A 16,791-nucleotide genomic window follows, 5' to 3' on the forward strand; every position below is an offset into this window, starting at 1 on the left:
GGTATGTGGGAATCAAAGATGCAATTTACATGGTTAAGGCGCTATTATAGGTCATACCCTTTTTAGAGACCTCAAAGTTTTTTTAATCCCACTTCAAGCTCTGGCATTGGCAATGGCGCACTCTAAGCGTCCATATTCAGCCCTGCTGCTAACCCATCTCCCAACCAGAACCTAGTTTGTCAACAGCCTGGACTAATTTGCTAGGACCAAGCAGATACACTATGGCATTACGGCAGGGGCGGCTGATTTTAAAACTTTAGAATCGGGCTCGAGTCTGGGCGTCGGCTCAACATCCTCCGATTCTAGCCAAGTCACTTACTCCCGTCATGCTTTAAAATAAAAGCGACCTGGTGTAATGTTACTGGCACTCGCGTAGACCGCTCCAATACCTTCGGTTCCATTTCGCGTAATCTAAAACTGCTAATAATAAAAGGCACCGTCTTTACCTAAAACATGACTAAACTCACCACCGCAGTACCCATACCAAACCGAACTGCCACTGTCGGGGGCGGGGACGGTTCATGCAAAGACACGTGCGTACAACGCAACCAATTAGCACTTTGTAACTATTATACGGCGCACTAGGATTGGGTTGATGTCCCTCAAATGATCCAATAGCAGGTAGTTTTAGACATTAGCAGTACCGCCCACTCACACAGTACTCTCTGAATATGTTCAGCTTTAGGATTGGTTGTTCTGCCACCGGAAGTGCTAAAATTATGGTCAAATGATATCCGTTGAAAGATCAGCAACGGACAACGGACATTAGGCTGAATTAACAGACCGTCCGTGTAAGTCGCGGATAGTGGTCACCTTCATCACAAAGAAGGCGCCGAACTCCCGCACGGCCAGCGGTGTTCTAGAAGATTCTGAGTCCCGGAGATGGTACGTTCTGGGAAATTGGGATGCGCTTTGCGAATGATGATCCTTCGTGGTTCTCAGTTGGGCGATGACCCTTAAAAAGTACTGTGTGGGGTTGTGCTTTAATTAATCGCATACCTATGTGTCCTAAATATTCTCAGCTACCCGAAAGGAAATGGGTTGAGACACTGGTATTGTAGTTACCCTTCGCAAGAGCACATAGTATGTTCGTTCTGTTATTTAAACGTCTATTTGAAGTAGGCTTCAAATGGACCGGCAAGACTTGCACAAGTATAATACGAGTTACCTCCTATGCTGTTTCAGTAGAAAGTCCGCTGTTTCTAAATATACCATAGAAGTACTATAACCGTGCCTAGCAAGCTACATACACTTTTGTGTAAGAGCGTTACGTCTTGTGTGTGTGCGCTTTGTAACGTTTATTTTGATCTACGGCAGAAATACGTTTCTTCGTCTGATTGGTAAATTGTCGGTCATCCATGGTTAGAGCAGTTTGATATTTCCGGAGTACTGGCTATGCAGCCATTTGTTACATGCTGTGATGCTTGTTAATGTTCACTAGAAAATCTTATTTGACTAAGAGAATAGTCTCGTCTATGTGACTAGGTTGCGTCAACTGTATGAAACGAGGAACAGTGAAGAATGATAACGTGGCTTATCTCTTGCGTCTCCTGGCCTCTGATGTTGTAAATGTAGTGCTAAAGGCAGGACGTTAACTAGGTCCTCATAGGAACAATTTTTTTCTGTAGCTGTGTATGGTACCCCAGAAATGGTCGTTTCTATGTGATTGATACAAATGACTTGAGCAGTGCACATTACTGTTAAAAAAAAAAAAAAAAACGCTGGCAGTGGTCCCATTTTTAGTCAGGTGACTGATCTTTGGTGCTGGAGAATATTAATTTCTTGAAACTATAACATTTGAAATCCATTTAGGAATTGTATTTACGTAAAACATATTTGGTTAAGGTATAAGTGTTAGAGAGTGGGAATAGTGTTGTGTAACTTCTAAAGAATGCTTGAGAATGCCTACAAACTCAAGTTTAGAACAAGGACACCCCATGTGCCCACGGGGACCAAGGCTACTACGAAAGCCAAACAGTTGTCTCTTGGGACTCGTATCAATACCTTGCTTATAGTTGAAAGGTAACTAAATAAATTGTCTGACTAGTCCGATCACGTCTCGATCTATTGCATGCCATAAATATATATTTTATAAATCCACTTTGGTATTTGTTTCTAATTAGTTATTTCACACATCAAATAACGGTACAGTATGTGCAGTGAAAATTAGAGCATATGATACAGTATTAAGAGACAATGAGTATACATACACAAATTACAAATGGACACTTCACAGAACGCTTAAAAAAAAATAATACATTCGTCTTCCGGGTAGGGTCTCGGTTCATATATATTTCCTCCATATGAAACAGTTAAAACTTTGCGTTCTGCGCAGTGTCTACTAATAGTTTCAGGGAGTAGGGAAAGAGGGGGAGTGAGATTTCCTCAAAACAATTGTTGCTGTACAATTGATTGTACAGCACATATAGTCAAACAGCTGGAAATGCTTATGCACAAGGATTCACAAAATATTACCTCGATTATGTCTGGAAACCTGTGAAAGGTGCGACTTTGAAGATGTATTTCTGAAGAGATTTGTGTGGATATACAAAGAAAATATGCATCATGTGCTACCAATTGCACCCTGCATGGTCAGTCGACTTAAAGCGTTGGTAACTGCACACTTGCGACATTGCCCTTTTTTTTAGCAGGCTGGTAATCCTATTGGCATGGTCACTGGAATTATGCAGCAATAATTTGAGGCATAATGCTGCACATTTTTCAATAGTATTCATAGTTTTGTAATTTTTACACATAGTACCACCGTCTGGACACACATTTCACCTAATTAGTACAAGTTTAACAATTATTTATATAAATAAGCACCTGAAAGTTAACCGTTGCGAAGGTTCTTTCACTGCGTGTGAAGACGTTGTCATGATTTTAGTAACTTGGTCTATTTGCACTAGAAACCATTAAAAAAAAAAAAAAAAACATTTGCAGATTATGCTGTAGGTGATGAATATTTGTTAAATGCTGCAAACCTAGAAATGTGCGGAAAACAAACCAGCAGCTGCGGAATCACGTAATTCCAATGGCCCTACCTTTAAGAGAGACGGACTACTAATGGCACTCAGCAGGTGGATTTAACCCCTACGCAGTCTCTTTACTTGGTATCTGTTACATTTGGCGGTGTGCGCTTACTAGGATTCATAAATGCCGTTTATGGGAATAAAGATGTCAGTTTAATGTTGAAAGCAGAATATAGGATACGAAAGGGAATACCCAAACGAGTAGTTTCCTCTCTGCTCATCCTAATTGCCAGCTGAGTCCCATCAGTGACCACAATATTGTACAGCCTCATTCGTGACTTAGTAGAGAAGGTATAACAAAGATAGCAGGTTATCACGCAACTTTCTGTTGGTAGGGCCCTTTAAACAGCAAACAGTATCGTGTTTTTGAATTGTTGCATGCACTTTAAAAGTTACTTTGACTTCCTAGAATTCAAACGTTGAGAACCTGCCTCCACATATAATCCGCCTGGTGTACAAGGAAGTCTCCACTTTAACATCGGACCCACCAGAGGGAATCAAACTTTTCCCAAATGAGGAGGATATCACAGATGTGCAAGTCACTATTGAAGGACCAGGTAAACAGTACAAATCTTTATTTTTTTCCCCATAGTTATTACACATGAACTGTACTTTGGAAACGTATTAGTGTTATTACTAGAAAGGGATTGTAGGGTAGTATGCATCACTCAGCTGTGATCTAACAAAGTTATACTTACTTTCGTGTGCATGCGTTGCTAATTGTCACTGTAATTGTGGTATACTGGTCCTCCTTATGCAAACAAATTATACACACCTGTACTGTATTGCCATTGCCCTGTGTAGTAGCTAACACAAAGTGCAGCAGTAATTAACTGTAGTCTGTAGCAACCTCCATTGCACTCGGGCCTTTTCTGTTACAACTTAAGGCTAATATAGGCGATGATAGCAGCATCTTTGGTTGCTCAGTTTCGAACTGTAACCATCGTTTGCCGTCAGAAGCTGCACATCCTGTTACTTTTTTTTTATTCATGTCCACGTGTAACATTCTATACATCATAGAGACATATCAATGTTTTACAGTAACTATACTTTGACTTTTGTTGGGAGGTATGCATCATAAATGGCTACAGCACGGAATGACATCTTCTCCTGCAGCTTTCCCTGTAGTTAACTCCAATATTGCGTTATCGACTTCCACAGTCGTAATGTCCTCTTGAAGAGCGGGAAAAAACATATATCTCCAGGAGGAGATCTCTCAACGTCCCTAAGATATTGCCTAAACACCAGCTCGTCAATAGTCCCACCAGGACCATAAAGATCCTGATAGAAAGTGGCAAAATGCCCCACTATCGCATCTGGGCTTGTATATTGTAGTCCATCCATGCCTTTTCACCGCTTGGATACGAAGTTCCGACTGCCTATCTGCAATTTGATGTGCCAGGATTCACCCTACTTGTTCATCATGCCCCTTTTGAAGCAGACAATGTCTAGTAAATCTGGCCGCACTCCTCTCCCTCAATTCCCTCCCTAACTTGGCTCGATTTCCAATTTATGCGAGATGCAGTTTCCTGAGATCGTTGTCCTCTGCATGCAATAACTCCAACTGCCCTACTACCTGGGACAGCAACCGCAGAGTCTGTGACTTGCTTCTATTCTGACAATAAATAAACTGCTGGGTGATCCCCTGCACAAATGCCTTCATCGCATCCCAGACTACAATTGGGGAGGCTGTACCAATACTGATTTGAAGATACTCCGTCGGCTGGTTCGTTACAGTCAATATATAGTCTGGATCCTTAAGCAAATGTCAAGGGAGAAGAAAACCTGTCTCTCAAGCAAGTTACAGCTTGCAGTTGGAGTGATAGCTAAACAGGATAATGGTCTGAGGTGACTCTAGGACAGCGATGGTCCATTACACAGTTAGTCACCCAGGCAACAAGCTCATCGGACCATTCTAAAAGCTCCAGTCAGCCAATCTATAATCTCAGGATAATCTGTTTTAGGGCCGTATATTGTGCAGAATACTTACTTGATACCACAGAGCTGTAGCTGCGCAATAGCCCATCTACCCCTAAAATTAACCAATGTTTTTAGTACCTCGCAATCCAGTTGCCTGTCAGCCAAAAAAGCTACCCCCCCCCCCCCGGATCGAGACAGTCTGTGAAGTGCACATAATTAAACTATACCCAAGTAGCTTAAATAGCGCTCGGTCCTTGTAGGCTAGATGAGTTTCAGTTAAAAGAAAAAGCAGTTGTACATCTGGATTTCTTCCCAAACTAGCTTACGTGTACACAACTCATTCAACCTGCAAACCTTCCAAAACATGAGCTTACAACCCCATAACTAACTTTCGTTTTTATACAGCTCACTGGCAGCTCCCAGATGGCCAAGCACATATCAGTAACATAAGTAATTCCTGATCCAGGCACAAACGCCATTGAGCACTCTGTTGTTTAACAGTTTTTCATCCCCATATAAACAAAGCCCACCCTGGCCACCCCCTCCTTCCCACATGCTAGTTAGAAGAATCACCGGCTACAGCGCTTGTGTAATAATTCTGCTAGGGTAGAAACCATCCAAAGTTTGGTCAGCAGAGTGAATGGTCATTGCATGTATGTTAATGTTATGATTGGATTGGAGTGGGGTTGTGGTTCACATATCCTCATCTGATGGATCGGACTCGGATGTTGAGGACGTTCCGCCGGTTCCTGAACGTTGAAGAATGGACAGCCTGCCTGTTGTGCATCCCCTGTATTTCCTCATCAAGATTCGGAAAGGTGCCCTCTTAAAAAAAAAAAAAATATATATATATATATATATATAAGGTGTGCTATGTAATAATGCTCTTACATTTTATTTTCATAAGCAGACCACGCTTTTGACCACCAAACAGGTAATGGAGGGCTTAGGCCTTGTTTCTAAAATTGTGCTAGCATTAAGCAGGCTGCCAGTTGCAAATGTTTTTTGAGTTTGCCTAAAGGGGTAGTAAATAGGTACAGAGTTTACACCTGGTAAAATCTGATACTAAGGATCATGGCTTATAGTAGGGATTTGCCAATCAAGGTGATTTCTAACTGTTTATAGACGTAATGTAGACAATCCCCATTTAAGAAACTGGATTACTATTTGGGTTGAGTGACGTGGCACCTCAAAGAATAATCGCAATCTTTATTAGGTTGAACCCTCAGAGTCAAATAATTAACCTGGGCTCGAATCACTGGTAGCTATGGCACAGAGCAAACTGATTTAACTTGTGGCACTGTGTAAAGTATGTATGCTCACAAAGACGGTAATAAAGTCAAAACATTTTTGGACCATTTGTTCTTTAAATGCAGGTAGAACAAATATTGATAGTTTAGAAGTCTTTAGCTCTGTGGTTAGTAACCCGGTTGGGTAGTCCCCTTCTGAAACATTGTATTTAAAATAGTCTTGTTCATGGAGTAGACATGAGGTTGGGGTCTGTGTGTTGTGTGTTTTTTTTTTTTTTTTTTTTTTTTAAACCTTCCTTTTGATCAATTGTGTTCTGTTTTATTTTCCTTTTACGTTTGTAATCCATATAAAGAAAAATCAATACATAGAAAATATTTTAGGCTATATGTAGGTTAAACTTTTCAGTTTTGTAAAATTGAATATTTCTAGAGATATGTACTTATTGTAAAATTCTGTATTTAATGTTGACTTCCCTGTATAACTTGTTTGAAAACTTTAAAAAGTAAGCAGTGGTTCACTATGCTGCACCCTCTTTTCCATTTGTGTATTGCAGCCTAGTAATGTTATCTCCTTTCATTGTAGAGGGCACACCTTATGCTGGCGGATTGTTCAGAATGAAACTCATCTTGGGGAAGGATTTTCCTGCTTCTCCACCAAAAGGCTATTTTCTCACAAAGATATTTCACCCCAATGTTGGATCTAATGGAGAAATCTGTGTCAATGTGTTAAAAAAAGACTGGAAAGCAGAACTGGGTATTAGGCATGTTTTGTTGGTGAGTAACTAGCCTCTGAGTTTCAGTGGCATTGGCTGAACTCCTAACGTTTAAGAGCATCGGGTGTTGCATTTGAGTGTGTATGTTTACATAATCTAGGATGGTATACGGAAATGCTCACTAGAGGTTAGGAGGTGAAGTTGTGAAAATAATCCAGAATTAAGTATTGAATTGTACATCACAGTTCTCCTTGCGTGCTACATCATATCGAGGTGAAGAGATGCTTAGGCTCAGACATGCTGAGAATATTTTACTGTACTTAGTGATTTTAGTGCACCACTCATTAAGCAGTTCAAGTACATAGCATGCACAATAAAGTCTGTCTACACCCGATTATAGTCATGAGTACCTGGTTTCTATAACTTGGTTTGACGCTAGCAAAGACATTTTAATTTTACTACAGTTTAAATGTAATTAGAGAGGCTTTCAGCTATCCCTCTGCACCAATTATTGTATGTTGTTCTCGTTTGCCTTCCATCCACTAATCCTACTGTATGAGGCAGTCGGTCAGCCCACTTTAGCGACTGGCTGTCTTTGCTGTAACTGACAGCATTCTGACCGTTCATAACAAGTTCATCTACTGTTTTTTTTTTTTTTTTTTTTTTTTTTTTTTTTTTTTTGGGAACCAAAATATAGGTTTTAAGTGGGACTGTAGAAACTTCAATCCTCTTTGTCAGAGCTTTGCACTCCTTATTACAACCGACACGGCACGGTGCTGGGAGTGACAGCAGTTTGAAGATCCTGATCACCTAGTGTGATTTGCATCTTATTCTCAGTATTTGAGGGATAGTGCTGTTTGTATCCATTCCTGAAAGATTTGGGATGCAAATTAGGAACTCGAGACTTGTTAATTGAGATTCATCTTGCATGATGAACGCTGTCCATGTTAGTAATAGAAAGTACTTGCCCTCCCAACTGGTTTCTTAGCTTTCTTTGCAATTTTATTAATAATTGTTCTTATTGAGTCATTCACTTAGGAGGGCAAATGTTTCTGGGCAGTGAGTTTGATGTTAACTACCAGCTATACCTGTTGAAAAAGCTATTATAGTCTGTATAATGAGGCTAGACACTGCAGACGCACCAGAGGAGTTGGCTTTCCAATCGGAAAGGAGGAAGAACTGCAGACAATTATATGCAAACAGTGGGATTGCTGTCGTGGTTGAAGAGCTGTTAGATGGGAAGTAAAGGGCAAGATGGTGTGTCCAGGCGAGGTTTCCCCCTGAAGCACGTAAGATGGGATAGAAGGGGGTAGTGTTGTTATGTAGGTGGCAATTTTTTTTTTTTTCCTTCTCTACCACCCCTCCCCCGCAACCCCACCCCCCCACCCAAAATCATTCCCAGTAGCATTGCCTTAGTTTTGTGATGAAATATGGCCCATTCTGAAAGTGAAGCTTGGACCAGAATTCTATGATTTTATATATTGATTTGCATTTAGCCGTCACCTAGTCTTAGTGGCCAAATTAATCTCACTTGCTTGGTTATTATATGTAGGAAAGAAAATCGGAAGCCATTTGTCAATGAAGTAATTTTTCTGCTTTCATATAAGTTATGAGGGTAACTAAAATCTGGTGCTGCTGAAGTCCATGTGATTCATTCTCAAATGGAGAAATTTGAAGATGATTTGCTAACCTACACAGGAGTGGGCGTCCCAGAAAATTCCCACACAATAAAGCCGTACTTTCCAACCGTTTTAGAATACCGTTTTTAGTAGGAGTGACTTTCGCAACCCAAGTAGTTTTAATGGGCATGAGACAGACACTTTTATTTAAATAATTCAATAGAGCATCGTCTGGTATTGCATTATTTGCAGATATCACGTTTTCCATTGAAATGATCACTAAATTGGCACAGACATACTTTTTTTTTTTATTATTTTTTTTTTATTACTTAAACTATATTCCAGACAAATGATGTGTGGAAATCTGGTTTCAGTGAATATTTGTGCATCACCAAGAGTTGTTTGATTTGTTTCTAAAATGCCCCAAACTTCAGAATTACAAACAAAATGTGCTTCACTTTGCTTCGCTAACTACTAAATGTGTTCACTTCATTTATAGGCATTTACATTTTGTTAGGAAAAAATGGCATCCACCAGCTTTTCTTTCTCACTTCATGTAACTCAGCAGGATTGTCATATAATTCTCCTTACTTTTCAGAGCACTCAGTGAATTGTCTGTGCTCTAGCCTTAACTTTTCTTTGTTGATTACAATAGTTTTTATTAGTCGTGCAAATAAACAAAAATACAATCACTTTTTTTTTTTTTTTTAACTGCAGTGACACATTTTTCTGTACAGCCGCTTGTAGTAATCCAGCATCCACTTCAACTCCCTCAGGTTTCATTCACAAGTTTCTAAAACTTCATATGAGGGAAGCTTGCATGTGGGCAGCAGGGTAGGGAATGTGGAAGAATAACACATTCAGAAAAGTGCCAGTCTGTCCTGTGGCCTGCCATCCCCGCAAAGAAGCGAATCCTCAAGTTCACTCGCCAGAAAGGACCAGTAGGTCCTAAAAATAGCTCAACCTGATAAAATCTCACTCGCCATAGCGCGTCAGTTGGATACTTACAGGTAAAGCCCTCTTGCAGCTTCAGTGTAGCCACAGAAGATATCCGGCAACTGAATCTTGGAGTCCACTTTTTCCTGGGTACATAATGGAGCCAGACCAGTTGTTTAGGGCTCTTTTCCAGTCGCAGGCGTCATGCTATCTTCAAGATGTCAAGGAAGTGTTCTGAAGTGTGTACCTGGAGGTGCCACACTTATTCCTAGCGCAAGCCAGTGGATGGGTTCACTCCCAACCTTTCACATGTGGTCCAGTTTGTGTTGCTGCAGACTGGCCCAAAGTGCAATGTCGGGGAATTTTCAAGATAGCGAAAGTCTTGGTCACACTAAACCAGGGCTGTGAGTGTGGAGTGTATTGTGGTACTCCTAATGGCCTCCCCATCGCGTAACACTTAAATCTAGTGTAAACAAGCATTTTCAATGCAACCGGTCTCGCATTTGTAAGAGGTATTAGCGTTGCAAAGCAAAAAAAAAAATGCAGATCGCGCTATGTAAAATGCAGCGTGATTGCGCTGCGTGGAAGATAAACAGATAAAGTAGTCCAGACTCCAGGCTGAAAACATTGAGCCGCATATGTTTTTGGTGCTTTGCCGGTGCTGTTTACGTTGGCTAAACACAGGAAAAGGCATGACGTATGCATGCCTTTCAAAAATAAAAGCAAGCAGATTTTAAAAGGCAAGCCCACGAACCAATGTAAGTGACTGATGTGGCATGGGCGTGGTTTCAAGCCTAAAGAGAGATTACACAATTGACGGAGCACTTTGTGCTCGCCCGTAAACAGGCACTGTACCCACAACAAACCCCTAAATAGGTGTCTGGTAGGACAAAAGCAAAGTCCTCAATCGACCAGATAGTACATTTACAAGAAATGTCTTGACCTACTTACTGTTCCTTCCTTTCAAGTTTGGCCCTTCCAAGGGTGCACCACGTGTTGCATGTGGCTCTGCAGCTCTGTTGAGCAGGATTTGACCCTGCCACATCTTTTCAATTCCCATTTGCGTCTAATCCCTCCCTAGGAGAGCCAATACAAATTAGCCTCCAGAATCTTCAGACAGCAGTAACTTTCTAAAAGTTACCTTTGCTTAATATTTATTGCAAATTTAACTTCACCATTGATCTAGATTTTTAATAACTATTTCCTAGTAGTTGAGAGCATTGTCTTTTTTTTTTTTTTTACTGGGTAGCAAAGTTGAAAAACAGTTCTAAATCCAGCAGAGTTAGAGTCCAGCAAAATGTCAAATGATCATGCAGAAAAGATGATTTTTGTACACCCACTATGACTATGCAGTTACTCAGAAGTGAAATGGGTCATTCCACTAATTTTGAGTGGGAATATTCTTCCATCCAGCCGCCCATTGTTCCATCAAGTTGTGGGTCGAAGTGAAATGTGAATGCGCTGCAATCTGTCACATTGATTCATATGGCCTAGTTGACAGGTGGCACTTCGGCCCACATCTACACTGGGGTTTATGCACTATTCTAAATGTTTGTAGCTGGTGGGCTCAATTATAGATATTGTGGAATGGGGATGTCAGTGGGGCAGACCCACGGGCAGTTCAAGTGGCTCCCCTGTGGCCCCCAACACTCGTTCTCCACCAGAATTTTCATGGTGGTGTCCCCACCATGAAAAGGCTGGCGGGGAACAAGGTTGTAATCAGCCAGGCGGCGCTGAGTTTACCGCCATCCTGGCTAGCTACAACCATGACTGGCAGTGGTGGTGGTGGTCTTTAGGCGGGTCCACCCACCTAATTTGCAATGTGCTGTTCTGGTGGCACAGTGAGGCTGGTGGCCTTGTGACTGCCAGCCTCTTAATGAGGCCCTTTGTGTATTGATTGGGGGGTGGGGGGGATGCCACCTAGAAAGGATCATATCTCATTTCTGCAAGTAGTGGAGGCACTCTTTATCAGAGCAGCAGTAAGGTTAATAAAAAGAACACAAACAACAAATGTACTGTTTCCTGCTACCAAAGACTTTGCTTCTTTTGTTATTATGAGAAATAAAGCTGAGACACTGGAGGGGGGGGGGGGAGGGGCAGGAACAGTACCACCATTTATTTTGGAAACAGTTGCCTAAGCATTACTACATAGACACTAAGTAACAACAAGAATCTGTAAGAGGTCACAGTATTGCAACATTTATTTGGTACGATTCTTCAACCCCCTCAACCATAGTGTGAAATTGCTTTATAATCACTGCAGAACACTTGGATCGGTTCACATTGAAAATGAAACCTTTCAACTGTAACAATAGTTTAGGTTGTTGAAACCACTTTACATTCACATGTGAACCACTCACCTCCCTGCAATGAAGGGTGGAATTAAAAATAAAATAACACGAAACAGCCTCTCCCTATCGGAGGAAATGATACTTTCAAAGATTCTCTTAACAGAGGCATTGTGAACCTACCCTTCATTTTCTAGTGAGCGCATTGCTCCACCTATGGTCGGTAAAACCAAAATTTATTAGAAAAGGAATTTCTGATCAAAACGCTGGGCTGAATAATTCAGAGCAATAGAGTATTCGTTCTTGTCAGGGTATCTGTTAATGAGTATGTTTGTATCATTGCAGACCTGGCAAATAATTAATGTATATATATTTTTTTTCTTTCAAGACAATAAAGTGTTTGTTGATTCACCCAAACCCGGAGTCTGCGTTGAACGAGGAGGCTGGACGTCTCCTACTTGAGAACTATGAAGAATATGCCAGTCGTGCCCGTCTCCTTACGGAAATCCATGCGCAGGTAACCAGCCTACGCTGCAAGGACCCAACTGACCCATGCTCTTCTTCTGGAGCCATCAATGGGGACGGGCCTATGGCCAAGAAGCATGCTGGTGACAGGGACAAGAAGCTAGCGGCCAAAAAGAAGACTGACAAAAAGAGGGCTCTGAGGAGGCTTTAGGTGCAGTAGGTTTGATCACACGTATTGGTTTCCAGATCATGGAGTGAACTCAGTGTGTCAACTTTGGGTTCAAGGCGGGATGGGAGGAAGGACTTGAGGCAACACAATAAAACTTATCTTTTACATTTTCCTCACGTTTTTAAAAAATTTTGTCATAGTTCTTTTTGCAATATTAAGTTATTTAAATTATAAAATCTATTAAAGTCCTTTTTTTTCTAAAGAGTCTGGTCTTGTGGTTATTTTATATATAATAGCAAATCACTAGTTTTGCAGCGTGAATCTCTTTCTGGATTCACATGCCTGTGCATTATTCTGCCATGTAGTGGTTGGGTCCGGATTATCTACTATTCATCTATTTAAAAAAAAAAAAAAAAGTTTGTCTATCTACTTTTTTCTTTTGGACATCAACGAAAGTACCATTTGGTGTTTTGTTGTGATGTAGTCGCACTTCTTCTGGATGTCTCCGCGGAGTTCACCATCTTCAGATTCTGTTTTTTTCTGCCGTTGGGTCAGGATGTTTTTCATGGAGATGTCTCCAGCTTAATGAGGAACTTCAAAGAATTATGAGAAAATCGGGAAGCGAGCCGACAGAGTGAGATATTTAAAGAAGAAGCATCGCAGAACACATGAAGTTGGCTTTCCCACTGACGGACCACTGAGAATGCCAGGAAAAAAGGGGGTGGGGGTGGGAAGGTTGATGGAAAAGACTGTTTCAATTTTGTAAAAGTTATCAACAAAAGTATGCCCAGAAAGGCACACATTCGGTGTGCAGTCTTTGCCTTTTAGTCGACCACTGGAGTGAGGACTGTCTCTCCTGCCTAGTATTTGTGCCGAAACGGTGTGGGTGATATATAAACAAAGTGTCAAATCTGTTTTCTGGTCATGGGGTGCACAGAAAAAAAACGTAATATTAAATGTTGCAATGCAGTGGGTATTACAATTACACTTTAATCCAGAATTTAAACTGGAAAGAAATTCAGTGACCTTTCTCCACCATGTAATGCTTTGTAGAGTTCCATGCTGGCATCTCTGTCCAGTTTGGGGGGGGGGGGGGAATGCAAAGTGAAAATTATATATTAGCAGTGTCAGAGTTCATTTATTTATTACATGGTTTAAAAAAATGCTATCCACATTGTGCAAACTATCCAGCAGCCAATGAGATGGGGAGACTTTGATCTCTTATCCCCGTGTGAAGTAAATTACTCCAGTTTACTGCTGCACAGCCTCTGAGCTCTAATATTCAATTCAGAAATGCCTTGACGCAAAGGCTCATAATGGAGCTGTAGCATGTACTGTCTGCTAATAAATGGGGGGAGGGCAGGGAGGGGAAGGAGGGGAAGATAAACACCAGTACTACATACCAGCACTATACGGCCACACTGAGCAGGAGGTATAATCATTGGACATCATAGTTTTCAAACCGTTTCCAAATTCCCCCATTCTCCACCGCCCTCTTACTCCAGTTTCTCCTATTGTCCAGACCTCTGAAATATTTGACTGAATGCCACCAATCCTGCCAAGTTGGGAGCACAGATTGACACTACACTTTACAAATCTCCTTGCCAAGAGTACCCAATAGAAAATGAGCAGTCTTTATAGTACCCAGAGGGCTCCCACTTAGGACCCTACATACTCCATCCCAAACATAATCAAAGTGGGTCTTATCTTCACCTCTTGACCAAAGAGAGGCCTGAGATCGCTTCCCCACCTCCAACCAAAACCTTTCCAGAGTAGGACAGCTGGCACACATATGAACATTGTCTGCCTCTCCATCACAGCAAACCTTACATTTAGATTCCCCGATGTCTCTTCTCTAGATTATGTAAGGTTTAAATAAATAATCATCCTCAAGGTAGCAGATTTAACCACACAATAGAGTTCTCATACATACTTGCCATAACTCCTCCAGCTCCGTACTTTGCAAGTACCCATCCCAAACCAGGTAGGGGGCCTGATATTTTCATTTGCAGCTGCCAGAAGATACCCATACCAGAATGATACCACCTTTGTTCTGGGATCATGAAGATCCTTTCCCATGGAGCTTGGCTCAGCAGCGATCCACCTCTGGATCTTGAGCCAGGCATGTATCTGCAGACCCTTAAATCTAGAAAGTGCCCCACTGGTCAGTGTGCTCCAGTCCTCCCAAGAAAGGCACCTCTCCCACCTTCTCCCCCAGTACAGAATTCCAGACTTCCTCAATGGTTTTGCCAAACTGTCCTGCAAACACTCCTGTGTCACTGGGGACTTCCCCCACTGGTGACAGCTTACTATGTAGTATGGAATCCCCAAAAGAGACCTGATCCCTTACCATCTTTTAGCTGTAGTCTTCAAACACTTCAATCAAACTTTAAGGCTAACTAATGATCCATCCGGATGAAAGAGAAACGTCCTATTGTTTTTCAGTTGGCACGCCGAACAGTACAATTGAAAATCAGGAAGGCCCATCCCCCCCTCTTCTCTACCTTTCTTCTTAGCTTCTTGCAGGAAAGCCTGGCCCAAATGAAGGATGTAACTCTCCCTTGTCTGTCCAGTAGTGGCTTCTCGAAACTCAGAGGGATGTTATCAAACAAATGTCAGTTTGGGTAGCACTGACATTTTAACCAAGTTTATTTGCCCTTGGAGGGTTAAGGGCAGATTCTGCCATCTAATCCACCTCTTTGTATGCACTTTATATATGTAAACCGCTAAGTCATGCAGTATTTGGATCCCCCAAGTAACTTAATTTCTCTGTGGTTTGGGCCTTGCCATAGTCCTGATTCCATACCATTATTTAAGTCTTGGTCTTATTGATCTCCTAAGCAGACAACTTACCAAAAACCTTCACCTCTGACATCGGGCACGGGATGGCTGATCAGGCATTTAATGTAAATAGAAATAGTCCACATATAAAGCTATCTTTGTAGCAAAGGGGCAAACCACAAATGGCTTTATATCTTTATTTAACCTCAGACTCTGAGCTAAAGGTTCAATATACAGATCAAAGAGAATGGGAGACAAAGGACAACCCTGTCTAGTTCCCCCTACCAATTCTAACTGGCAAGGTGATACCACCATTAACTAACACCTGGGCACATGGTGTGCTGTAAATCTTTTTTTTTTTTTAGTACTTTCTGGAATAGCTCTCTTATTCCAAAAGTATTCAGCACCCCACTTAAATATTTCCTATCACCCCGGTCAAAAACTTTGGCCGCCTTAAGAGTTACAGCCGACGGGGAATTCCTAAAAGTGCTGGAAAAATGTGGCGGCAACAGTATCTTAAATAAGGCCACTCCTGCCCATACAATTTGTTGAGTACAATGGTGGTGCTCAAACACTAAAGAACGTACCTGTTGCCAAAGTATGTATACTGGGATAGAAATAGTCCTATACCAGTTAATAAGAAATCAAAAGAAGAACAATTTGTGGAGCACACATGTATAAATATTCCTAGCTGTCAAACATACTGGATTCAATAATCTATACACAGTAGTGACAACATCTGAAGCTACAGTACACACAAGTGCATGCAGAAAGCACAAATCGAACAATTGTCAACTGGAATGTGGCAAATATATATAAATCTATTTAATAAACATAATGGTATCCATTCCAAAATATAATTCATAACTGTAGTTCAGCTTATATTGAAATATATTGGTATACAATCCAGCCAAATTCGAAAAATAAGTTGAGATAGGTGCATCTGTAAACAATCTTGCATGTATTCACAGGATTCAGCCGGCACGTGTTTCATCCTGTTTATAGGACTTTTTCAAGGCTCCTTGTACATAATGAGATCCATAGTAATCCAAAGAATCCCTTATGACTACTTATCTTCATGGTGCTTCAATATTCGTGTATTATGCAATAGATTACATATGTCCCAAAAAACCCAAATGGTGATCCGAAGTCTGGGGCAGCACGTAGTCTCCCTTGCAGCAGGGTGCTGATCTGAGGCTACCTGTGGGCACATGGCCCTTTCTACCTGCCAACATACCACCCCCCACCCCCCAAATGAGCAGCAGCAGAGATTTAGTGGTAAAGCCAAGCAATGCTCTTTCACCACAAACCTTTGCCAGACTTCGGATCACCGTGGCAGGAGTTGGAAACCGGAACCAGTAGATATATTCATTGAATTGTCTTGAGGACCATTTTGGTTTTTTTGGGACATGTGAAATCTATTCCATTATATGCGAATATTGACGCACTATGAGGATAAGTAGACATAAGGGATTCTTTTGATTACTATGGATCTCATTATATACAAGGAGCCTTGAAAAAGTCTTATAACAGGGTGAAACATGTTGGCTGAATCCTGTGAATCCTTGTGAGATTGTTTACAGATACACCTATGTCGACTTATTTTTCGAATTTGGCT

At 41.3% G+C, this 16,791-nt stretch overlaps 1 protein-coding gene across 1 annotated transcript; it reads left to right on the plus strand.

Annotated features, from left to right (window-relative positions):
- Positions 1-713: 713 nt before the first annotated feature.
- UBE2S (ubiquitin conjugating enzyme E2 S) lies at positions 714-12,654 on the plus strand. Its single transcript, XM_069200617.1, has 4 exons — positions 714-885; positions 3,442-3,589; positions 6,786-6,976; positions 12,147-12,654. The coding sequence occupies exons 1-4, from the start codon at positions 883-885 to the stop codon at positions 12,432-12,434; spliced, it is 630 nt and encodes a 209-aa protein (XP_069056718.1). The 5' UTR covers positions 714-882; the 3' UTR covers positions 12,435-12,654.
- The last annotated feature ends 4,137 nt before the right edge of the window (positions 12,655-16,791 follow it).

Source organism: Pleurodeles waltl, chromosome 7, assembly GCF_031143425.1.
Source record: "Pleurodeles waltl isolate 20211129_DDA chromosome 7, aPleWal1.hap1.20221129, whole genome shotgun sequence".
Classification (NCBI taxonomy): Eukaryota; Metazoa; Chordata; class Amphibia; order Caudata; family Salamandridae; genus Pleurodeles; species Pleurodeles waltl.

What these genes read in the sequence shown, in the direction of transcription:
- UBE2S (XM_069200617.1), top strand. An exon ending in AGTCACTATTGAAGGACCAG is followed by an intron (nt 3,590 to 6,785) that starts GTAAACAGTACA and finishes CTTTCATTGTAG; the next exon opens with AGGGCACACCTTATGCTGGC. An exon ending in GTATTAGGCATGTTTTGTTG is followed by an intron (nt 6,977 to 12,146) that starts GTGAGTAACTAG and finishes TTTTCTTTCAAG; the next exon opens with ACAATAAAGTGTTTGTTGAT.